The following is a 27,500-nucleotide window of genomic DNA, read 5'->3' on the forward strand; positions in this document are numbered from 1 at the left end:
GATTAGACACTAATAACTGTCGTTTTCAGTTATTTTTACTTATTAACCCACTTCCCACCCCTTTTCACCCCCTCCCATCAGGGTTGAAACTGGACTTGAAGGGCATCAGGAGTGTCACTGTTTTTTTCAGCTACCTCAAGAACTATGGATTAGGCACTAATATCTGTTGTTTTTGGTAATTTTTACATTTCACCCACGTCCCACATCCCCGCTTTACCCAACCAATGGTACAATTTCAATTCTGTTTTCATCATGACCTCCTATGGTTTGATATTAACTTATATTTCGAATCTCACCAAAATCGGTCATTTAGAATCTCACCAAATTCTGTCAAGAAATGTGGATTTGTAGAGCGTTCATACAAACAGACCACCGAAAAAAAGTGTTTCAACGAACCTTTTGTACTTGAGACGTATCCTGTTTTAACAGAAGAATTTATTTACACACACACACCACACAGAAATACACACGCATATATTATATATATATATATATATATATATATATACATACTAATATAGATATATATATATATATATATATATATATATATATATATATATATATATATATATATATATATATATATATATATATATATATATATATATATATATATATATATATATATATATATATATATACATATACATGTACTATATATATATATATATATATATATATATATATATATATATATATATATATATATATATATATATATATATATATATATATATATATATATATATATATATATATATATATATATATATGCGTGTGTATTTCTGTGTGTGTGTGTGTGTGTAAATAAATTCTTCTGTTAAAACAGGATATGCATATAGATATATATATATATATATATATACTATATATATATATATATATATAATATATATATATATATGATAGATAGATAGATAGATAGTAGATAGTATATATAGCTTATATATATATATATATATACATACTTTATATATATATATATATATATACTATATATATATATTCTATATATATATACTATATATATATATATATATATATATATATTATATATAATATATATATATATATATATATGATATATATATATATATATATATTATATATATATATGCAGTCCTAATGAAAACTTTCATTACAAAAACACATATGTATTTGTTAAAGATTGACACATATAAGAATTAACTAACCATATAAATAAAACAAAAAGGAAGAAAGAAGGAGCATTATATTTTGCGTTTTATCTCCAGCCCTTTATAAATGAGGATTTAGTTAGAATAGATGCTACTCCGATAGTCTGTTTAGTTTCTTGGAAGGTTAGAGAATGGACTTCCTTTTTCTCCAACAAAGACCATACTAGCCACGAGCACTCGAGGAATTCGGCCTACCTTTAGGAGCATACTTCAAGGGTTCAAACTGATGGAAACTTGGGAGGATCTCACATACCTGAAGGATCAGGTATGCCCTGTATATGGAACAAGGAAAATCTTCTCTTTACTATCGTCTTGATTCATACTTTTACCCGCCATACAAAGTCGGACAGGATTTCAAAGTTGAGAGAGAGAGGGGAAGAAGAAGAAGGCAGAAAATAAAAACACAAAGGACCTTCAGAAAGCCGCTTAATACATTAGATTCCTTTGCCCCTCCCTGTTCCACCAATCATTCAGGCCACTTCGTTAAGTTCACACGAACCACTGGAGGTTTACAGCTGATCTAGCCACTCCCACACGACATCGTTGCATTTCATTTGGTTATATGAGTTCAGAGGTTCACACCGGCCTCTTGTTCCCTTTAATAACATAACACACCAAGAGGCTGCTAATACGGAGTGGACTTTAGAGGTAATCCGACGACCGAAATTGTATTTCTTCAACCCGTGAATATAACAGAGCGAAATAGGATATTACAAAAAAATCTATTATAATACTCTGAATTACCATAAACATCTGGAGTTACTATAAAATTTATCTGAAGCAAAATGTAGTTACGGGAGAAATGGGAACATTATTGGACAAAATTAATTCCGGAGAATCTGGTGTAAGCTTTAATTCTGCAGAGACGCACAGAAACACACATTTTGTCATATAATGTATTTACACACACACACACACACACACACATATATATATATATAGATATATATTATATATATTTATAGATATATATATATATATATATGTAACTAGTTAAGCAAAAAAAAAGCGCAGTGCGTAAAACAATTGTGAAATGCCAGGAAGGAAACAATAGAATATCTCATGCAGAAGGTCATAATGGACGGAAGAAATCACAGCTTGCAGAGAAAAAATATAGGTTGACCTATATGAATACATGTTTGAAAACTAATAAACCTTTTGAAAAACAAATTAAAAAGGATTTTTTTTAGTAAATAATGTTTTCACTAACAACTAATTGAAGGCTGCTTTTTAAATGAAAGTCAAAACAGCAAACAAAAGATATACCAGGTCTAACCAGATACTATATCAGACATTTGGATATTATGTATTTATAAATTCATAATGCTATCAGTCATAATTAGTATTTAGGTATCTAAACATGGATGAATTATACATAATTTTACAAATATCTTTGCCTTTATTTCCTCTTCCTTAAAATGCATCATGGGGTTAACTTAGGTTATAAGTCTTCCGCACCGTCTCGTCCCATCAGTGGCTTGTGTGTTTACAAACAGAAAATCTTCGTTTACTCCTAGAGCCAGTGCACTCACACATGCATACGTGTTTCAACAGTCCCTAAGTTCGAAATTTCTTAGCATCTCTCAGGTATTTTATTGTCGAACGTCATACCTTCACCAGACCTAGGACAAGCATACGTCATCAAAACTATCTCTAGAAGAATTAACAAAGTTATGTAAGTGGTCTTATGGATTGTTAGTAATAAATCTTCTTTGTCCCAGACAACATCGTGGTTAGCCGCCATGACACCTGGGGTTTTTGTGGGGACTGGGGCAGGGATTCTCAGGGAGCGCGTCTCTGCAAAGACACAAAAAACACTTATAATTCATGCAAGTAGGCATCGAGTACAGCCTTGCTATTAGCTCTGTTTATGGGGCCATAGGCTAAAAATGAATCACAACAAATACGTTTTTTCCAACTACATATTAGTACAAGGTAGATATTAAATGCAGGCTAGATGCCAAGGGACTAATTCTGTGGGAAAATTACATGCTGTCTAGAACAATTTAGATAATGATAAATTTAACTTAAATAAGGTAGAAATACCACAGAAAAAGGCAGACTATGTGCAGGAGTATGTTGAAAATGTAAAGAAGGAGGCCTGAAGGTGACAGTTTCAAGACAGTCACCGAAACCAAAGTAGGAGAGGCAAGTCAAAATCTTGAGTGTAGATTGGAGTAAATTAGTTTTGAATACGTTCAGATAATTGTCATTAGCAATAATGATTATTTATCATCAGAATTCTCAGCAATTTTAGAAGAATCAAACAGTATGTCGGTTACCTAAAGAATTGAATAACATGTGAAAAGGTTACTGCTTCTTACAGAAAATTTCATATTGCTTTGTACTTGTGTCAACGCTTCAATATAATTGATGAATACTAGTAGATTAATCCTTGATATTGAATAATACTGAAAATGGCTTTACCGGAGCTCAGAAAATAATGTATGAAAACTTGATATTATAAAAAGACTCTATGTTTGTAAGTAGAGTAGTTATTTTCTATTGATAGGTTCATATAAAAATGAAAGTAATCCTTAACAATTTCATCTGTCTTCGAATTGTTCACTCAATTGGCTTAAATTTTCGAGTGATGGGAGTACATTTAATAATAAGACACCTAACTAACACTGAATATGAAACAGACCTACAACATAGACCTGTCCTACAAACTGCTGTCTGATTCTCACAGTGTCATTGACGTTGGTCTGTTTTGTCTGTAGGCAACTGAACTTGTACAGACAAAGAAAAAGTAGTATTATGCAAATGATCTTAATGGTATAGGACCGTACCTTTAAGCAAATAACTCTTCAAGTACTTGCTATGGCGTGCTCTGATTAGGGACTTGGTCCAAACCAAATCCCAACACTCATCTAGTCTGCCTAGCCCACATGGTTCACTTGTTGTGGCTGTTTTATGCACATATATAAATAACATACAATACACCAAGTAATGAAGACATCTAAGTATTGAGGTACCTGTGATGTGGCTCACATACACAACTTGAAAAAAAAACTGTACAGAAAAAAGGCCTGACTCCTAACATCTTTCATCCAATGGTAATAAATTTTCCTTACTGGTCTTGCACTTCAAATGACTACCAATTACCTGGTGTGAAGGATTAAGTTGCTATTCATCAGTCGTAATTTGCTACCAGAAAATATATTTAGTGTAAGACTTTATATCGAGAAACTTTCTTTCCAGTCCATCCATAAACTTCAATAAACCAGGGAAACAGAACATCAACTAAACTTATTCATTGCAACTCTGACTGCAATGGGGACACACGAACTAAGACATTTTTAACCATTCTCACGCTTTTCTCTTTTTCGAATATTCTCTTTGCTGTTTGCTTACTTATAGTGATTAGGATTAATAAAAATAAAACTTTGTTATATGAATATTATATAAGAAATATCTGTTACCGTTCCTCTAACTCAAAATTTGGTATACTTTACACAGAAATATTTACAGAATTTGTTAAATCTGTCATTTAACACCTATTCGAAACTTTTTTTTTAATTCAGGACAACACCATGCAATTCTTACAATAAAAGAACTACAAAGTGATATAACTCTTTTTGATTGTAACAAAATTGCAAGAGTTGGAATTATGGACAAGCTGTAAATGCGATTCGAGGCAAACTTTGTTTTTGAGACTTGACCATAGGTAAACGTTGTGCTTGAATTATTAGTTAAAATTCCATCGAAAGCATATAATCTCCTAATAATGGTCTACGTCATAATAACTGATAACTTCGTGCATCTGTATGGTTCGGATGTTCATTGATATTCTCTCTCAGTTCATCTCCAACCACAATCGCCTTGACTTCTTTATTTAGTTCTCATATCCATGTAGGAAGGATTTATGAATAACCTGGACAGGGCTGATGGTGCATTCCTTTACGCACATCTGATATTAACCACCAAAGCTTCATGTGAATAAGAGCCATCAATTGATTCACAAATCTCATTGTCACACATGAACAAAACACACAGACTTAATTATTGCCTTTTGTAGGTTTACAAATGAAATTCAACGTCTGACCCCATTTCCGTATTTTTTTTATTACTCTAGTGACTCAGTAACAAACTGCAAACTCACGTTACATATTAGATTTTGCTCTGTTATTATCAAACTCCATCAAATTTTTTTTACTCGAGTTGCTTTTCTTCCATTATGATAAATATCTCAACGGGACACTTTCCGTTAATGCGTAACTCTCGCCTATGAGACTTCCGTTGTCCTTAAGTTATCATACTGCATTTTAACTCGTGAATTTTTCCTCTAAATCTTGAGGAATAACTCCTAAATTTACTGTATTACCTTCTTTGTCCTACTCGGGTGGTTCTTAATGAGTATTGTCACGTCCACTTTATTAAGCACGAGATTTTCTGTCGATTCACTTTTATCTGGGACTTTTCACTTGTCGTTCCCTCATATTTTTTTTTACTTGAAAGAAAATTGTGTCTTGACGACAATTTATTTGATCCAGCCTTCCATATCAACCGATTGGATATCGCACATAACACAAATTTTTAACAATGAACTATCTCTGTTCCATTCCCACAGGCATATTGTGGTATCCAGCAATTTCAGGTAAAGAAATAATTCCCACAACTCTCGTGTCATATAGTCATTGGGGAAGCATTACGTCAGAAACTTTTACCAAATCAATATTTACTAGAATTTCCAGAAGCCACAAGTATGATCATATTGTTACAAAGGAAAAGTAATGAATTCAGAGAGATGTGTACTAAAAACCATTATATTTAAAGGATATACAATACTTAGTGCGCTAACATTCTGATGACCATTTTAAACGCACATAATAATTAACATGTGGATGTAAGGGAATATATGTGATATTGTGCCTACAGGATTTATATAGACATATATATCTTCTCTATTTCCCTGTGGTCATTTATTTGTATATTAAAGCTTTTTGTGACGTTAAAGTTGTACGTCATAAACATAAACGCACATACAGAACGTTTTATGATACAGTTTAAAAACTATATTCACTGATCTACTTGTGTATGTTTCTTTAGGGTTATTTAGGGCTTTAATAAACTATATACAGCATATATTACATGACAGTTACAATTAGATTTTTTTTGTGACCGTCCTCTGAAAATAGTAAATGAATCTGACCCTTTTAAAAGAGTATCAATAATACTACCTAATGCAGTTAGAAGAGATTGTACATCAAGTAAACTAGTGCAGTAAAGCTAGCTAAGTCTATGGCCCATAGAGAAAGAAGGACTACAATAGAAGTCTCGGGTTTTACGTAGGAATACGAGTATACAGTAAATATGTTAACCTTATACTCGCAAGTTTTTCAAGATGACCAGGGTAAACATAGTGGTCAAACTGCCTCATAATAATGAATAGAATAAAAGTTGTGTGTGAGCAGAACAGCGTAACAGACTGTAACAAAAATGTAAAGAAATCACTTGATGAGATTCTAAACTGTGGAGAGCACAGTACTGTATATCAGAGATGTAATATGAAAGACTATCACAAGAAATAGTGTATGCGTTTTGAACAATGCAGAGGGGAGATTTGATTTATTATTATCTCCTCTATTTCTTCGTCCTTATTGGCAATAACAACGAATGGAAATGAGTAATAGGTTCATTATTCCCCTCATATGAGATTGTTTTAACGCACACATCCTTAATATTAGTAAGCTTAAATTATAATATTCAATGTATTTTTTTGTCTTAGCAGAAGAATTTTAATAACATATCAGTTGAGTTAATATGACCGGTGAAGTATAATTTTTTTACTCATCTCTCAATATCTTTTTCCATCTTCAAGTAAATATCTATCACCTGCTGCATTAAATTCTTCAGGCACCTCGGTGCAATCTGCATACTGAATATTTTGCTATGATCAAATGGATTTGGCATTAGGAACGTAATGAGCTTCAAAATAATTTTATATAATTTCACATCTGTTCCCATTTTTTTATTCTTTTAATAACGAAAATCGTCGTTGTTAAATACAAATACTTAAAACAGACTTTGGGCAATATTTTAAATACTTTTTATGTTCGAAAATGAAATTGAATTTTTGGCGAAACTTATTTTTAGTGTTTACATATAGTAAATTTATATTGTGAGTAACATGCTTAGTTATTTACCTTATGTAAAGGCAGATCGAACTATCTAAGACAAAGGGAGGTATAATAAAGAACAACATAAAAGGGCTTAAAAGTAATATGTAGAATTACCAAAAAGAAATCCGTGCTCCAACTTCTCAAAATGATGATGTAATGGGAATGAAGCGCAGCAAGCGAAATATTTCAAGAATTCATCCTGGAAATGACGAAGCGTTGAATATTCGAATTAAACGATCTTCAATTTTGCTTCTGAACAAAAAAAAAAAAAAAAAAAAAAAAAAACTTGAAACCTAAATTCAAATGAATGGCGACATAAGCACGCGCAAACCAGTACTTTTAATTTTCCGTTGAACATTACAGAAGTCGATATCAACTTTTCTCTCTTATGTCTGGGTGGTCAGAATCACTGTCTAAACCTTGTTTTTGAATCCATGGCTACGGTTCGAATCCTGTTCGGCGCAGACGCTCTTATCAGTTATTATTTCCTAATGATGCTAGTTCTTCCTAAAGGAGTGTGAATTTAATACTGAACGATGTTTGTGAGCTGATATACAAATGGCACGCGTGTAAGTAAAAACTCTATATCCTGAAAATGTGCTATATATATATATATATATATATATATATATATATATATATATATATATATATGCGTGTGTGTGTGCGTGTATGTATGTATTTAAGTATGTATGTATGTATGTGGGATATTTGTGCATATTTTTAGCTAACTGTAATATCAGCGGCAATCTAAATCTTCAAATACAATTACAAAATTCTATTGGAATATACTTCTGTACTTCGATAGTAAAATTAATTATAATAGTATCGAATTATGTATATATATTACTATTATATTATATATATATATATAACTTAATATATATATATGTATAGTATGTATGTATGGAATCTGTAGTGCAATATACAAATTACCTAAAAGAGCTATGCAAAATTGCGCCACTTGAAACTGGGAAAGTGTGGAGATATGGAATCTATTCTCTGCAGGCTTCTGCTGTCGAGGTTGTGCTGAAGTGGTTGGGTAGGAACAATTGAATTTTCTTTCCCTCTAGAACTGAGTTATACATATCGTATCTAACAGAAGAGAATTAAGAAAAGACTTATGAGCTGATGACTGACAAATATTGATATCAATACAACATGAGTCATACTACAGAACAATAGGTAACAGAAAACACCGTTCTTACAGATTCAAAGAAAATGGTGACAGAATAATTACTGCTCTGAAATAGTTATAATTTCTCAGATAAGAAAGTTCGTGTAAGAATTGTTACTTTTTTGAATATATAAGAGTACACACACACACACACACACACACATACATACTTACATATATATATATATATATATATATATATATATATATATATATATATATAATATATATATATATATACACATATACGTATATAATATATATATATATATATTTCACAGAGTACCAAACTGCCTCAGTCTTCAAAGAAACAAATAATGATAGTAATTTGTGTTGTTTGGAGTATACACACATGCGCGCCGACACACACATACACACATACACACACACACACACACACACACACACACACACACACACACATATATATATTAATGATATAATATATATATATATATATATACCTATATATATATATACGATATAATATATATATATATAATTATAAGGGCGGGCGTCAGTTTGAGCACCATTTTATATGCGTGTGATTGTATGCTTGAGTTGTAACTGATATATTAACTCCTATTGTATGTGATGAATGCTGAATGTAAAAGGGACAGGACTGTTGTTTTTCATTTTCCTACCTTTCTGAGGTCTTTCAAATTTATCATTAACCTTAAAACCTGATGTAAGTTCTCTAAGGATTATTTTTGTAACCCAGATATCGTTAGTCATATTTTCTGTGCAAACAGTCAAAGCTCAGACTTACTTAAATAAGTCAAAGAAAATCGAACCTCTCTAGGTCCACGTTCCCATTTGAACTTTGAGCCGTGTGGTATTACCTCGAGCTTGATTCCGGGGTATGCCAAAGGAAATGTCGTTGCCTCGTTTCCAGTAGATATTACAGTAACGTTTGAAACTTGGGTCTTTAAAGGTATTGAATTATTGCAATTTACAAAGCTTTAACCGCAGCTGAAAAACGATCGTTTACTGGGTCAAGACAGGCGGAAAGAAAAGTAAGTTACGAGAAATGTTTTGTGCCCAGCTAATTTGTTAAAAAGAATGACTTCAACTGCACTCCAGTGCCGCTATTTGCACAAAATAAATTCCACGTTTCCCTCTTTAAATGTTTTTATAACCGCACTAAAAAGAAATTCAAAATCATTTTCTTTTTTTCAAATAGAAGTAGAATGCCCGGGTAAATAGTATGTATAACATTATGTATTTTCTATGCCTGGTAGAATTCACCGTATTTCCTCGACTGAATAATCTTTCCTCTGCCACAGGGCCATTTCCGTGACCCAGGTAGACATTCAGAGAAAAAAGCCTAAGATTTTTTAAGTATTTTTGCCCAGTACAATTTCCCATGTATTGGGGACATTTTCAAAAATGGGTAAAGGTACTTTTACATCCAGTATTTGATATCGCCGTCAAAATTCTTTGATTTCTATACAGCAGTATTGACCTGTCGTCCTTGAAATGCTGCCAGAGATCATTTATATAAATTATTATATTTTATCATAACTTGCCTATAGCCATTCACCCTTTATACCTACTTGAAAATACTTTTATGGCTGATATTAAAGGATCAAAAACCATAAATACGAAGTCTTCCTACAGGGAACCCAATTAGTATGCAGATCGGAAGATGGTAATTTAGTTTTTTCATTTTTTCTCATAAGAAATTTAAAATTGTTTGCAACCTGCTGAGAACAAATCATATTTCTTTATCATTGCTTTTTTTTGGGAACGATATATGCATATAATATATATATATATATATATATATATATATATATAATATATATATATGATATATATATATATTATATATATATAGATATATATATATATATTATATAATATATATATATATACTATATATATTATATATAATATATATTTATATATAATATTATATAACATACATATATATGTGTGTGTGTGTATGTATGTATGTATATACACAAAAACACACACGCTGTATATGTATATATATGTGTATGTGCGTGTGTGTGTGTGTGTGTGTGCATAAATCGACAAATATAACTCAAAATCGAATTAACTTTACACTGGGAATAACTTAGTGAAAATGGCATCTTTGCTGCAGACCGGATCCGATCCTATGCCTTTAGGTTTAGAGACAGTAATAACCAGTTGACTATTCATTCAGCTGTTATAAGATATTTAAATTGAATACAAATCTGCTGTACAAATTCTTTCCAATAAATTCATGTTACGTGTTTAGAATCGAAATCAACCCATTTCCAACAAGTAATAAGGACAGTGCATGCACTAAGGTGACGAAATAGCATTCGAGGAAGAAATGGTTACTGAAGATAATTCTTTACAATATTTAGGCGTAACTATTTTCAATAGAGACAATATCATCATGGAATGCAGTGAAAGATTTTAAAAAGGCGGAAAATCAAGCGATGAACTGGTTGAATAAGATTTGGAAATCTAATAGCTTGAAATAGCATACAAGTGTAAGACGATAGACATGTTTAGAACGATCTGTAATACTATCTATATATCGAAAATATTTTGTCTATTCAGACGAAGCTTCCAAACAACTATTAGGAGACATATGATGTAACAGAGCCATAACTGATACCATCTGGGAAATGATGTTAGTTCTACACATGTCATAAATGAAATAACGATGAATGTGAGACGGAGAGTGCATGGACATATTCTTCGCACAACCCCTGTTAAAATACTACGTGTTAGTGTCAGCTGGCTCCTATGGGCCACCAGAAGTGTTGGACGACCCAGACCTTGTATATGGTTAGGACCATGAGACTGGAGGTTGGAGATTAGTGCTGATTTGTAGGAGAGAAAGGACATGGAGGACATGAAGGGTGGAATTTCATAGGGATGATGCAGCCGAATTGTTTGAACTTCAAAAGTAGCCGAATTGTTTGAACCTCAGAAGTATAACTGAACTGTTTGAACTTGAAAAGTTCTAACGTGATATAAATGTTTTTTTTTTTTTTTTTTTTTTTTTTTTTTTTAATGAAGTCGCGAGTCTCATCGATAGTTTATTTTCTTATCTTATTTATTTTCCTTTATTATTTCGATATATTTATATTTTTTACTTTTTTTCGGTTTTCGTATTTGTCGGTTTTTCTAACCGGGACCATTGGATTTGTAACATTCTGCTTTTCCAACTAGGGTTACAGTTTGGTTTGTAATAATATGTGGTTTTGGCGCAGGAAGCAAGGGAACGCTTGGGTCATTCGCATTTTGTGAAAAAGATGTATGAGAAGTTTGAGACCAGAGAGAAAACTAAATGCAATCAACAATAAATAAGAAGTAGTTTGTAATAGAAGTATGACGTCGCCAAAGTTAATATGAAAGCATTTATGATGATAATAGAGCATTTATCACAATTTTAGACCTACGAGGGAATACTGAGTAGTTAAAGGCAGTTCTGAAACCAGGGTGCAAATCTCAAAGGCTTTATGTTATGTTCCTGACAGCAGTGATGAGACAAGTCAGCGTAAAGGACGCAGATGTAATGCAAATTTGTGGTTGTTGGTAGGAGCGGTTGTTGTATGTCATTGGATTGGCACAAGTTAGTAAAACAGCAGAAAAAGTTCCAAAAAAGTAACGTTCTTGTAATTTAAAATTCTCGGAGTATTATATTAGGCTCGCTAAACAGAAACGATATCTTTTCTATGCCAATGTTAAAGCATTCGACTCAGTAAAGGAGCGCATGATCACAAATATCATCATTACCATGATAGTATTGTTTTATTTTTACCACTAATAATAATAACAATAATAATAAGATATACATTTGCTGAATAATACCCATCTGCTCTTTAATTTCCATATAAGATAACTGACTAGTTAAAAAGTTTCAGTTTCAATAAAGAATCAAACTCTGCCTCTACAAACCGAGAAAGGAAAGGCAGAGAAACATAGATTTTTGGTTGTGAGAGCTCGCAACGCCGCGAAACTCCCGTCACGAGCAAAAAGGAAAATGAAGGTCGAAGATCAGAAGTGTAGTGCCATCTTGTGTTTAGGAGGATTGAGGAGGAGTCTGGTGGGCCGCATTTCTTAAGTCTTTCACACAACGTGTGACACTTACGACCAGCTGGTATCGAGGTAATGCAATTTCCAGGGAGAAACGGTTTTAACCTCTTACACCAAAGGATTCCGAATTTCTTTTCCTTGTTTTCGCCCTCTTATCATCACAATTTAGTTTTGTCTGCTATTTTGCAGGAAGAGTTTGTATAAAAATCACATAAGAAAAAACGAAGTTATTGACAAAGACAATCCATAAGTTCCAGTAGGCATATAGGATGCATAAGCAGTATACTTAAGTGGTAAAAAAAACCCAGAAAGCTTAAACCTTTTGTAAATAAAGTAATTAAAATGTCTGTTATGAAATAATCAGCACAAACATACGTAAGCCTATATATATTATGGATAAATAAGAGGGTAGACAGAGCCAAAGATTCTGTTTCACAAAGTGGCATATATATATATATATATATATATATATATATATATATATATATATATATATATATAAATATATATATATATATATATATATATATATATATATATATATATATATATATTACGTGTGTGTGGATATATATATATATATATATATATATATATAGTATATATATATATTTATGTTTAGTGTGTATGTGGTGTGTGTGTGTGTGTGTGTATGTATGTAAATGTATATATATGTGTATATGGATCGATGCAACTTCCAAATTTAGTATCTGCATTTCTTATTGAAGGTTTTTCCACTGATTCTTACCAATTTTCAGAATTATTCTCCAATATTTCAAGGTCCTAGAGTTCAGAATATCCATTCACCTTTCTGACAGGCTTAAAAAAAGAATAAATGAAAGGAATAAAAAAAAAAAAGATAGATGCCTCAAGGGTCCTATCGAACCAGCAACGTGAAGGCCGTCCTCTAAACATGATATGCCAGAGAGGTAAAGGGAAGGAGAGGGTATAATGAATAAAATTGGCAATCTCTTGTGTTTCCCTCTCTGGGGAACTTGTTTCCAGATAATGGGTTGAGATACGATAATAGTTTCCGATGGCGTGCCACTCATGCTCAGCTGAGGGAAGATGAGGGAGAGAAGACGAGGGATGGGGCGAAGTCGCGGCTCTTGCAAGAGGGAAGCGATGAGAGGGGAGATACAACTTAGGTGGAAATGTATCTACCGATAAGAAACCTCCTCCTCCTCCTCCTCCTCCTCCTCCTCCTTCCTCCTCCTCCTCCTCCTCCTCCTGCTGTTGTTGCAGAGAAAGAAGCCCGTTTCAGTTTCCAGACTCTCAAGGTTTTTATACACATACCTCTTTTGAAATAGTCATGTATACGATTTATGGCTGTCATTTTCCCACGTGTCCATGGCACAATCACCTAAACAAAAGGTGCTTTGAAATGTTTTGATCTTTTGTTTAATGTGGGTTGGGCTCCTGCGCGTTATCTCATATCATTTTGTGAGTGAGCGCGCGAGCACTTGTGTTTGTCTGTGTAGATAGAGTAGGCAGAAAGAGAGAAAGAAAGATTAATCATGAGGTAATCTGTGATATGATTTTTCTTACTACAGTGATGTTAACATCGATGCATAAAATTAACAAACTTTTTTTTCTGCTTATTAATCAGCTTGAAATCATCAAATATTTGCACAAAACTGCAATAACGACTTTCACGGAATTCAAATTCATGCAATGCAGAATTTGATCGCCTTCTTTCAATAAAATTGACATCATTTTGCTGAATCCTATATTGTTTGCAGACGAACAGCATATCAGTTCACAATTAGAGGCAGCAGCGGAATATTCTTCGGTATCTTGATTCCAATTATTTCTGTGCTCTCTTGATATCCTGCCCATGAAGTAATAAACTTGGTAAAATATCAAAGCAGGAATATTATAATCAGTGAAATGTGGCTTGCTCACTGATAATATACTAATGATAGTAATAATGGAAAGATAAAAAAATTATTGTTGATTGCTTTTTCATATTTTCTTTATGCTGCAGCATAACTACATGCAACAACTACCTCTACGCATCATACTCAGAAAAATGTAGAAATATGAATAGCGTGATCTATTGTAATATCACTGAGTGCTGCGCGAAAACATATTGGAATTTTGATAAAACCCAGAACTGATATCCTGCCCCAATAACGCAGAGCTCAAAATAGTGTAATTTGTATTCAGGCAGTAGGAAGAACATATACCTGGTCACCAGTAAGTCCCCAAAATTAATTACAGCTCGCAACTGAGTAATGTGGCACCTGGCGGTAGTTCAGAGGAATTCCGCCAGAAAGTCAGAGGCACCGAGCGAGAGAAACTCTCCAAACCAGACTGAGCGGTTACTGCTTGAATGCAATAACAGAATAAAATGTTCTTTGAGGAAAAGTTTTGCCTTATTGTTTTAAAGCATTCATACACGCGCGCATATATATATATATATATATATATATATATATATATATATATATATATATATATATATATATATATGTATGTATGTATGTATATATATATATTATTATATATATATATATATATATATATATATATATATATATATATATATATATATATATATTTTATTAAGAAATATTTTATGTTGTCACTAACACATCATCAGTCTGCAATTGAAATTCACAATGAAAATAAACTTAAAAATTACAATGAAAATATACTCAGAACGTTAAAACAGAGAATGAGAAGAAAACTACCTTTTCATAAAGAAAGAACGAGCTGAGTGACTAAAAACGGGAAGGTCTGCACACAACGTAAACCTCGCGCCAGAGAGAGAGGAGATGACGAGGTGTTGGAGTTTCAACTAGGTGAAAGGTGCTTAATAAACAATGACTCAAGGGTAGTTAGATGGACAGTTGGTTTATGGTGCCAATAATAGAGAAATGTTTCTTGTCGATAGTAATTTTACAATTCTTTGCATGTATTCATATATTAGAGAATTCGGTATTAGAGATTTTGGACCCAGTTCTGTAACTTAATCCCAAATGGCTATAATACCGGACTTGTAACTGTCTACGTGTAGAACCAACATAAATACCAAGACATCTTGGGCATTCAAAATACTCAATGAATATCCTTACTCAAAATACTTGTTAAAGAATGGTTATGTATTTCAACAAGAAATTATTTTACAGGATGGTGATTTGTATATGGTCAGTTTGGACGTTGAATCGTTGTTCACTAACGTCCCTGTTTCTCAGACAATTGAGATAATTTTGGATAAAGTTTTTAATAATGATGGGACTTTCTCTGGTTTTAATAGGGAACTTTTTTTAAAACGTTTTTGGAACTTGCTGTGCAAGATGCCACCTTTGTTTCTAATGGGAAGCTCTTTCTGCATTCAGAGGGGGTTGCCTTCGGTTCTCCTTTGGGACCGTTGTTTGCAAATTTTTTTATGGGACATTTGGAGGAGAATTTTTTTAATGATTGTCCTGGGAATTTTAAACCACTTTATTTTATAAAAGATATGTTGACGATACTTTTGCCTTATTTAAATTTTCTTGGCAATGCCAGTTTATTTTAGATTATGTAAATGAAGCCCATCCTAACATTAAATTTACGTTGGAAAATGAGAAGGATGACACCCTGGCCTTCTTGGATATAAAAAAAAAACTAGAGGTGACCACCATTTCAACACAAGTGTTTTTAGAAAGAGCACCTTCACTGGGCTCGGGAACAACTTTTTTAGCTCGTGTTTCCGTAATTTTAAGATAACGGCTATATCAACTTTGGTTTTTAGGGCCTTTCGGTACACATCTGATTGGCTCTCCTTCCATCTTGAAGTCGAGTTTCTTTTAGAATATTTTGTAAAGAACTCGTTTCCCAAAAAGCTGGTTTTTAACAGTATTAGTAAATTGCTAGCGAAATATCTGTCAGCACCCACCCTTAATTTTAATGTAACTAAGTTAACCATGTATGCACCCATCCCATTTATTCATTCAGACAGTTTATGTTTGAGTCAGAAATTTGATTGAAAAGAATTTTTTTTTAAACTTAATCTCATTCCCATGAACCCATAAAAAAATTGAGTTGTTTTTTTTTTTTTTTATTACAAGACAAATTACAGAATTTCATGAAATCCAATATTATATATAAATCTGAATGCCCAGGATGTCTTGGTATTTATGTTGGTTCTTCACGTAGACTGTTACAAGTCCGTATTATAGCCATTTGGGATTAAGTTACAGAACTGGGCCCAGAATCTCTAATCCCGAATTTCTAATATATGAATACATGCAAAGAGTTGTAAAATTACTATCGACAAGAAACATTTCTCTATTATTGGAACCACAAAGCAAACTACCCATCTAACTACCCTTGAGTCATTGTTTATTAAGCACCTTTCACCTAGTTGAAACTCCAACACCTCGTCATCTCCTCTCTCTCTGGCGTGAGGTTTACGTTGTGTGCAGACCTTACCGTTTTTAGTCACTCAGGTCTTTCTTTCTTTATGAATAGATAGTTTTCCACTCATTCTCTATTTTAACGTCCTGAGTATATTTTAATTGTAATTTTTAAGTTTATTTAATTTGTATTGTAATTTTTAGGTTCAATTTAATTGTGAATTTCAATTGCAGACTGATGATGTGTTGGTGACAACATGAAACATTTCTTAATAAAATACGTGTACATGACTGTCGTCTGATAGGTCACCACTTCCTTTATATATACATACGTATATACATACATACAGAGAGAGAGAGAGAGAGAGAGAGAGAGAGAGAGATCTATATATATAGTATATATATATATTATATATATATATATATATATATAAGGGTGTGTTTGCGTATAGAATTACAAATATCCGCGTATATATATGTATATATAGATATAGATATATAAATATGTGTATGTGCATATGTACATATATATACATATACCACCTAACTTTTTGATAAGAACCATTAATCGTCTCATCCATTCCTTCAGATCTCTGCAGATCCCTGTACTCTAAGTTCGATCCCTCAAGCTGTCTTCACCGTACTATTGCATCTTACTTGTCGTCATATCAGCCCCTTGTATCCTTCCATTTCACAACTCCTAAACTAACCGCTTTAAGTTCTTAATAGTCATTTTTTTGAGCATTCTAAAAATTAACACTGAGCCCTCCTATTCTTGTATCGTTCAGCTACGCAGATCCTATGAGTTCTACATTCAGCAGACCTTCAAAACACTAATTCTACCCATCAGTCTGCAAGCTTTCCAGAGACAGTCTCTAATTCCCCCTTTTACACTGAGATCAATTACTTTAATATCCTTACTTTATACATTTGCCTAGACGTTGAAAAATCTTCTTATCGTTTTCTTTCATATAGTATTACTGTTTTGGTATTACTCCTATGTCCTTGGCTTCATATGTATTACATGCATACACACATATGCATAGTTAATAATTTTCTTATTCCTTATAAGACAACCTAATGTTTCCATAACTGAGGTAAATATAAATGATGGTAATTTTTCCTGAATCATTATTAAATATGCAATTTAATCTATTCTTTAAAATGTATTGCAGATGAGTTACAAATATACACATAAACATAACCTTTTTTAAGTATCACTATCAAAGATTACAAATTTGTTGTTTTTTACTGTTTGCTTGTCATCAGTATTATATTTTCTTGATAGGGGACCATGTGAAAACGTAACATTTCCATTTGAATAACTACGGCAATAACATGGAATTGAAAGTTTCATAAACACATTTATCATATCACATAGTATAGTTACCTTCAGCTGTATCCGAGATAAAACTGTTCTAGAATGACGGATTGCGACAACAAAAGACAAGAAAACAAAAGCTGCAAGTAGCTACAAGAAAAAGGAAAAGCCGATTCCCCAATAGCAAAAGACCCCTTTGGAAATTCGTTTTCAGATAATGTATGAATGACTGAATGCCAGCGAAGCAAAATAGGACACCGGATGAAGACAAATATTGGACCCGTAAGCCGCCTTTTCGGTGGCTTCTCAATATTCTCTGCGTCTTGGCACCTCGTATCGTCTCATTTCTGATGCATATCAACGCCTCCCCTCCTCCTCCTCCTCCTCCTCCTCCTCCTCCTCCTCCTCCCCTCCTCATGCCTTATTGTCTCTCCCTCCTCATGTGCTGGTTTGCTTCCTCCTTCGTCAGCTATTAGGGTTCTTCTTTTCTCCCCACTACCTGAATGACCTAATCAGGATGGCAGACAACCGCGACTTTCTATGTATAGTTTTCTCTCTCCCTATGTAATTACTTTTCTCCTAATATTAAAAAACCTTATTGATGATTAATGACCGGTAAAAAATCAAACATATGAATTTATAAAAAGGAATAGGCGATCATAATACATTGAATTCATTTTTTATTACTTTAATTTTCAATTAAATAAAGGTTAGAAATGTTAGCTAGTTAACTGATAGATCCGGAGTTTTAAAACAATACTGTTCACCTTAAATGCTTTTTACTCAAGTATAACGTGATATATAGGTTTTCCCAATGCGTCACCAACCTGAATATAATAAGTATGTACACACACACACACACACACACACACACACACACATATATATATATATATATATATATATATATATATAATATATATATATATATATATATATAATATGAGAGCGACAGGTATTTGTAGTTGAGAGGCGGCATAATATTATATTCTCTAGCGGTGGCGGTGTGGTCTATAGCTTCACTGTGCGTCCTGAATTTGTTGGTTCGATGGTTCGCGGCCGTGAGCCGACAAAATTTTTTAGTCGATAAGAAATTTAATTTATTGACTAAAAAATTTCCCTTCGGTTAACATATACGAACAAAAAATATTAATTCCGATGTAGAGCGAATTTGATATTAAAGGACATTTGTAGGTCGATTATATATATATATATATATATATATATATATATATATATATATATATATATATATATATATATTTATATTATTTTAAAAAAAGCTGCAAAAGCTTACCACATTAAATATCAGTTAAAGCAGATTTCATAGTACTAAAAGAGATCATGATATTACTCTGAGAAGCAGCTGTAAAAAGGTCAAAAGAAATCTGAGCGGAAATAGTGCGAACGAGGTCAAATAGAATTAGAGAGACTGCGTTAATAGTCAAGCGTAAAGATTCGTGGCAATTCAAATAAAGGATTAATAGCGTTACAGCCATCAAATACTGGATATATTCTGCTGGGAATTAAATCGTATTTCAAGAAATATTTAAACGCTTAAGTTAGAGCATTTCACATTTACCGAAAATGTTCCTGATTTTATTCAGTATCTTTCCCTTTTTAGGATGCCTTTCATAATTTTTGGTCAGAAATCAGAACAATTATTTAGTGAATTGAGCTCTTTGTTTTCCGTTTATTTCATTTTCATAATCTACGATGACGAGCAGTATTATTCTTTTGAGTAGATGTCTATATGTTAATGCGCATAAAATTGCGTAGCTGGTTACATGTTTAAAGAAAATGTATAGATATATAAATAACCTGTGAGTAAGTTTCAACAGGTACTCTTTTCCAGTCCAAATCGTAGGAGAAGGCTACACTAAAGTCACAAAAAAAGTTCCATCCCAAACCACTATCATATTCATTACTTACCATCATGAGAGTCATATAGATAGATGATATGGTCCCAGCGGTAGTGATGAATAAGGTCGATGATTGCCTGATGATACTCTGGTCTCATACTGGTGGCGTAGTCCATCAGACCAGAGGAAGGATTGGGCACCTGTGGGAAATGGCAAATACGGCGTAAGAAAATCAATGTAGGATCAGAGTTATGCTTAATTGATAGGATGGCATCCACGTTTGGGGTGAATCCGTTGCAATTTGTTATCTAGCGATGTATTTCTTAGGTATAAAATAAATTCATTCCATTCCATCTTACCCGTTAACATTTATTACTTGTCTGAATATTCAGAAAAACTTTTCGACTTCATTTTTTGACAACGCCGTACAGTATTACACAATTCGCATGAGTGGTTTATTTAGAAATGTTAGGTGTTATATTATAAACTCATTGTATTGTATGGTCCCACGTGAACCCACACACCGTCCATCTCACCTGGCCGGCTAATCTCTTCACAACTGTTCACACCACACGCATCTATTCTAAATGTATTATCAATCATATTAATGTTATGTTACATGTATCATTATTACCACATGCATTACAATGTCAGTATTTTAGCTATATGTATCATAACTGCATTCGTGTTTCGTATATCGATTTAAATACATCTTACAATCCTTCAACAAACACAGTTAACTGTATTGCGACCTTTGTTTTGTTCGCCCCGTGTCAGGCACTCTATTTCCGCTCGCAAAAGCTGTCTATTTTTAGATGCAGCTTCTTACTCACACCTTCGCTACAGGACCATATTGACCTACGAACATCATATTTAGCTACGAACAAGTATCGCCAGAAAAGTTTCCAGTAAAGATTGGGTTCAAGAACCTTTTACGACAGTCTTGTGGTGGGGACTTTGTCTAAGTTACTCACAAGACCAGTACTAAATTGAGCAAGCAGGAGGTAAAAAGAATGCCTATATTAAAGAGGCATAAAATGTCTCTGATTGTGTACTGGACTCTTTGTAACCATCTCACTCGAGCTTAGATTAAAAGGGTCATTCTTAAAATGATCTGCTGTTGTAATTTAAGTCAAAACAAGTAAAATTAAGTATCAAAAAGGAAAAATGTATTAGTTATTTACCGGTAGATATCCTTATATAATATTTTTATGTATTAACTATGTAACATGAAAGGCACTCAGAAATCCTGAAGCTCTCTCTCTCTCTCTCTCTCTCTCTCTCTCTCTCTCTCTCTCTCTCTCTCTCTCTCTCGATGTGTGTGTACTTCTGCCTGTTGATTATACAATTACTTCTATATTTTGTCTTTTCTTTACTTGGAGAATAAAGGTAGCTATTTTTCTACATTTCATTTTTGTCCTAGTTTCTGAAACCAGTAAAGCTTAGGAATGTTCAAAAGACCTATTACTAACTGCCTTATATTTACCAAATTTCCCTTGATAACAAGAAAACAAGCACGATTATAAATATGGAAGGAACGGGAACCAATACGTCAGTCTTCGACGTATATATATCATCGTGTTTGCCTCCTGAATGTTATACTGCACCTAATGCAATTAATTTATAAATCACAGATCAACAACAATAAATCTGATATATAGATATCCTCGACTGCTGCAGGATTTAAATGACAGTATTTCCAAGAAAGCAGCAGTTTGACAGCACTTCGAAGTTTTATTACATAAGTAAGTTTCGATGAGCGTTGAATCCCTCTTTAGCCATCAGTTCACTCAGCTTTTGACAAATATACGTTCTTTTTCAGTTTCTTTTTCCACTTAGAGAGTTATGTTAATAAATGTTCAGGATATAGACATATCTTCTGAAGTAATATACGTGTATGTTTCTGTATTTTCTTATTCATTTGCATAATTGTTTAAACTGAGTCATGCCTAAATGACCGTAAAGAAACAGAGCAAGTTACCAAAAAATATAAGGCTCATATCCAGAAGGAAGAGGAAGGCGAGAGGGGAAAACTTCATGTGAATGGCAACGAGACACAAATAAGCATGAATGAAAGGGAGCGAAACTAAACTATAGATAATGACGACTTTACTTGAAAGTGTTGTTATTATTTTTCTATTTATGTTATGGTAACAACAGCATCGGCGATCCTGCCTGAAAAAGCATTCTAAGGAAACGCAGTATGGCAAAAGAAAGTAGAGGCTGACAGTCTGAAAAAACTTTGCTTAAGGCAGTCCTGAAGATGCTGTCACCTAGTTCGTCATTGGAAAATTTCTGTGGTAATTGAGGTGGTAAAAGACACCAAACTAAGGTCATGATATTCCGGTAAGAGTCTTTACCATGATCACCATTTGATGGCAGCGAGTAAACGGATACCACGAACTAGTATATTCGGAAAACGGTAGAATGAAAGGTCAGAAATCTCTGTAAATATCGCAAGCCACACAAACAATGTGTACCTTTTTTCATACTGCAAATTAGGTGATATACTAAGTAGCACAATGTCAAATTTCACTGCTTGAATTTTGAAGTATAATAACTAAATCAATGACATTTATATCTGTGTTTATAGGGAGACAAGAAAATAGAAGCACTGGGTATTTTTGTTTTGCTTGCGACAAAGCTGTATTGCATGGAAATTACAGCATATTGCTACGTTGCATTTATATTCGTGAATAGCGCCTTTATATACTCCATTGAAACCACCAAGAATAAAAACTAATATAAGCATAATAGTCCCCTTCTTCCCTAAAGTTTTATTCTTAGGTATTCAAAATCTAGTCATTTATTGCCAAAAACAAGGCCACATTCAGGGGAAATTTACTTGTAAGCCCATTTATAACCTTTTAGGTAAATCGTCTAACAAAAGGACAATCAGATCACCAGAGACGAACAGGGAAGCAAACAAAGAAACACAAACACAAACAGAAGATCCCTGCCGGAGGTATAAATAGTAATAATATGTTTCTTTGGCTTGAAAATTTGCAAATCTTTACCTCCTTTACATCCGGATATCCTCTCCCATTCTTTGATATTCTTTTTTTCTTTTCTTTTTGTTATCTCTTTTACGACGAATTTATACCATTATAGCGCTGTGTTTGATCTTTCCCTCCCGTTTCCACGACATCTCTTTTTCTTCTGAACTTCTTGTTTTTCCGAGCTCACCCTCTCGCCATGCCTCGACCTCTGCTATGAAAGATCTGCGTTTTCACCTCATATTTTCGTACATTTAAAATACTTTCATGTTCTCTTAGACAATTCGTGCATTTATCAATCCATTTGTAATCTCGCATTCTCGCTTTATTTATTCCGTTATTAGTTCTAGATTTGTTTTGGAGGAAAACATGTGCCAGTTGTTATTGCAGTTTATGATCATTCTTTTGTGTTATGAACTCACTTAGCCTTCTGTTTCAATACAATTTTTCAATCTGAGAAACCATTCCCATCACTGCATTCAAGTTATTTTCGAAGGAAATAAGGGGTCTTCTTTTTATCTCATCGGCTTTCTTCTTGGCCTTCCAACTCTATCCAGAATATCCGATTAACTCTTTCCTTATTTGCTGACCTCTCTCCATCCCCTTAAACTAAACTACCATCTAAATATATCTCGAAAAATGATACCCATCCGCCACCTTTCCCTTTTTCCTTGGTTCATCAGACCCTAGAGTTCATTTCTATTTTTATCTCCAAACTTCCTTATTTTTTGAAGTCTCCGACCCTTCATTGCGATAATGCCAGTTATATTGCACTACCATGCTATTCCAATTCCTCCTTTTACGCTCTATTGATTTTTATAGTTAGCTTCCTTTTATTCCCATTTCACCTGGTTTTCCGAATATTTTTCCCTGGAATTTCCGTCTGGTTATTTCCTTCACTTTTAGAATATGATCCTTTCATTTTCATTTGTGTTCTTTTCTCAATATTGCTTATTACCTTATCTATCTATTCTCATAATGTCTTTCAGTAGAATGTTTTAAATTTATCTTCACTCCCCTTGCCTACAGTTTCTTTAGAAAATTCATTAGCATTACAGTGATATTATCTTTTTTCTCCATTATCTCTTTCTTACATCTTACTTGATAACGCTTCCAGTTGCTCTTTCATTTAATAATCACCCTTTAAAGATTTTTCCCATTTATTTATTTTTTCATTCAATTTTACTATCTTTCTCTTATCTTTGGTATGTTACTGATGTTCAAATGCAGAGATCATATAGTAATTCTTCATCCATGATGCGGCTTATTTCAATGTTTATCTCATATGAATAGTCTTTTTTCATAATTATAATAAATTCTATTACATTAGATAGCGCACAAACATATAAGAATAACCCCCCTCCCCTCCCCCCCACACACACACATTTATATATATATATATATATATATATATATATATATATATATATATATATATATATATATATATATATATATATGTTGTGTGTGTGTGTGTATACTATGTATATATATATATACTATATATATATATATATATAATATCTATCTATATATATATTATATAGATATATATATATATATAATATATATATATATATATATATATATGATATTATGTATATATAGGTATATGTATATATATATACACACACACACACACTATATATATATATATATATATATATATATATATATTATATATGGATATATACATATATATATATATATCTATAATATATATTATATAATAGATATATATATATATATATATATATATATATATATATATATATATATATATATATATATATATATATATATAAGCAAGTCCACAGGAAAATGATAGTCAGAAATCCAAGCGCTTTCGTCTTTACTCAGACATTGTCAAATAGTTAATAAAGTACAATTGGAGAGAAAGGTCTCAGGTACAAAACAAGATCAAGAATACCAGATGGTTAATTGTCAAAAGGGTAAAAATTAAAAGAGATAATCCAGGATTATTGGATATCACACGGTCACAAACCTAACCGAAATTACCAAAGATACCTTTACAGGCCAACCCAAAACATGTAAAAACTGAATATATTAATTTTGTTGCTTATATTTATCTACAACTTTTTTCATAATGAAAGCATCAAGTTTAAATAAACCAAGACTTAAATTTAGAACATTTCTATTATTTGAATTGATGAAACAAGATTCAATGATATTCCTTTTAACTGTGTCATTACATGGGATTAAGGCTCTTGCTTGACTCAAGTTAATAGGATGGTCTAAATCTCTCATATGTACAAATAATACATTCGATATTTGCCCAGTTCTCACAGAATATTGATGTTGTTTGAGGCGTTGTGAAACAGATTTACCGGTCTGTCCGTAATAGACTTTATCACACTTTCATATATGCAGCCTGGACGATCTTTAGGAGAATTTTTTATTATTAAACTCTTGACATTAATATTACTGAAAACAACATTTATGTTAAAAAGCTTTAAAACTTCTAGGAATATCTAAAAACCTTTCATCATAGGGTAATTTTAGAATGTTATGCTTACTAAATTCAAGTTTGTCATTAGTTGAATAAAATGTTTTTCTAGCTCTTTTCCATGCCACATCTATAAAAGTCCTTGGGTATTTAAGTTTCAATGCAATATCATAAATAGTTTTAATTTCAGCGTCAATAAACTGCGGGCTACAGACATGTAAAGCCCTTAGGAACATCCCAGAAAAAAACAGAGAATTTAACATTTTGATGGTGATTGGAGTAGTAATGAACAAAAAAGGCAATGTTAGTTGATTTTCGAAAGACTGAAAAGGTGAAATTTCTATCATTTCTATGGACAGTTACATCAAGAAAATTCAAATTACAATTTCTTTCTTCCCCTACAGTAAATTTTATAGAAGGGACTAAATTATTGAGATTATTAAGGAAATCCTGGAGATTTTCGTGAACTGGCCAAATACAGAAGATATCATCCACATATCTAAACCAAATAAGTTTTTGGGGCAAAATTCTTGGTAAGAGTTTTGTCTCAAAAAATTCCATGTAAATATTGCTAAGGAAATTACAAAGGTATTTTGTAATTTCGGTTAGGTTTGTGACCGTGTGATATCCGATAATCCTGGATTATCTCTTTTAATTTTTACCCTTATTTTGACAATTAACCAATCTGTATTCTTGATCTTGTTTTGTACTGAGACCTTTCTCTCCAATTGTACTTCATTAACTCCTTGGATTTCTGATAATCATTTTCCTGTGGGATTCGCTTATTTATGAAGTCACGTGCATCTACAGTGATTTTTAAGGTGATATATATAGTTATATATGATATATATATATAATATATATATATATATATATATATATATATATATACAATATATATATAATATATATATATATATATATCATTATATATATATTATATATATATTCATATATATATATATATATATATGAGTGTGTGTGTATGTTTTCTCATATGTGGAGATTATAATCATATATATATATATATATATATGATATATATATATATCATATATATATATATATATATATATACTAATAAATATATATATATTATATTATATATATTATATATAAATATATAATATCATATATATGTAGTATGTATTATATATAATACAAGAGAGAGAGAGAGAGAGAGAGAGAGAGAGAGAGAGAGAGAGAGAGATTTCAACGTGAATACCCAACACTTATGAAATTTTACTTACATTTTCCGGAAACCATGGCGTGACGAAAGGCATCTGGAAGGTGTTGGCATACGAGTGAAGTGTATCGAAACTATCGGGCTGCACATATCCCACCATGGCGTAGACCGGTCTTGAGAACTGGCTGCACACTGCAAAATATAACGCAATAAACTTATCGTCAGAGAATAGAGGGGATTTATTCCATTTTCATATTGCTATTTATATTTCCTTGTTTCCATGAATAATACGTCTCAACACGGAGAGATGAAAATGTAAAAATGAATAAGAAAAAGGATGAGTGAATTTCCGGATAAAATACGAAATGTTCTTGGCATGTAGATTTACTTTCATATTTTCCGTAAAGATTTTACTTTGCTGTATGCAAAGATATATGCAAATAATGGAAAATAATCTGAAAGGCATAATTCTGTGGTGCTTTTCTCAAAACCTAAGATTTCAAAATAGGCACCACAGCCGGGACGCAGTTAAGAATAGGAAAAGTCCATCCGCTTCAGCCAGACCGAAAACCCAGTTTTAAATAAGGACTGCTTCTCCTTTTTATCATATAAAAAACACAATCATATTTTTGCTGGTTCGATTAATTCTATTTGTGTCATTGGCTGATATATTTCGTTAGCCTTCTTTACTTGTTTGTTGGAATGTATATATTTTAGTTTTTATGTAATGTGTAAAGTAATTGTCCTCTACAAATCAGTATGTAAGTCACGTGCTCGGTC

The 27,500-nt window shown here is 32.4% G+C and overlaps 1 protein-coding gene across 1 annotated transcript in view; it reads right to left on the minus strand.

Moving 5' to 3' along the window:
• LOC135220664 (glutamate receptor 1-like) overlaps positions 1 to 27,500 on the minus strand; it is a gene marked incomplete in the record, with an annotated part of 281,584 nt that overhangs the window by 108,239 nt on the left and 145,845 nt on the right. The window contains 2 exon segments of the mRNA XM_064258033.1: positions 20,142 to 20,271; positions 26,785 to 26,912. Of these exon segments, the coding sequence (XP_064114103.1) occupies positions 20,142 to 20,271; positions 26,785 to 26,912 (258 nt within the window).

Source organism: Macrobrachium nipponense, chromosome 2 (genome assembly GCF_015104395.2).
Source record: "Macrobrachium nipponense isolate FS-2020 chromosome 2, ASM1510439v2, whole genome shotgun sequence".
In the NCBI taxonomy this organism is placed as follows: Eukaryota; Metazoa; Arthropoda; class Malacostraca; order Decapoda; family Palaemonidae; genus Macrobrachium; species Macrobrachium nipponense.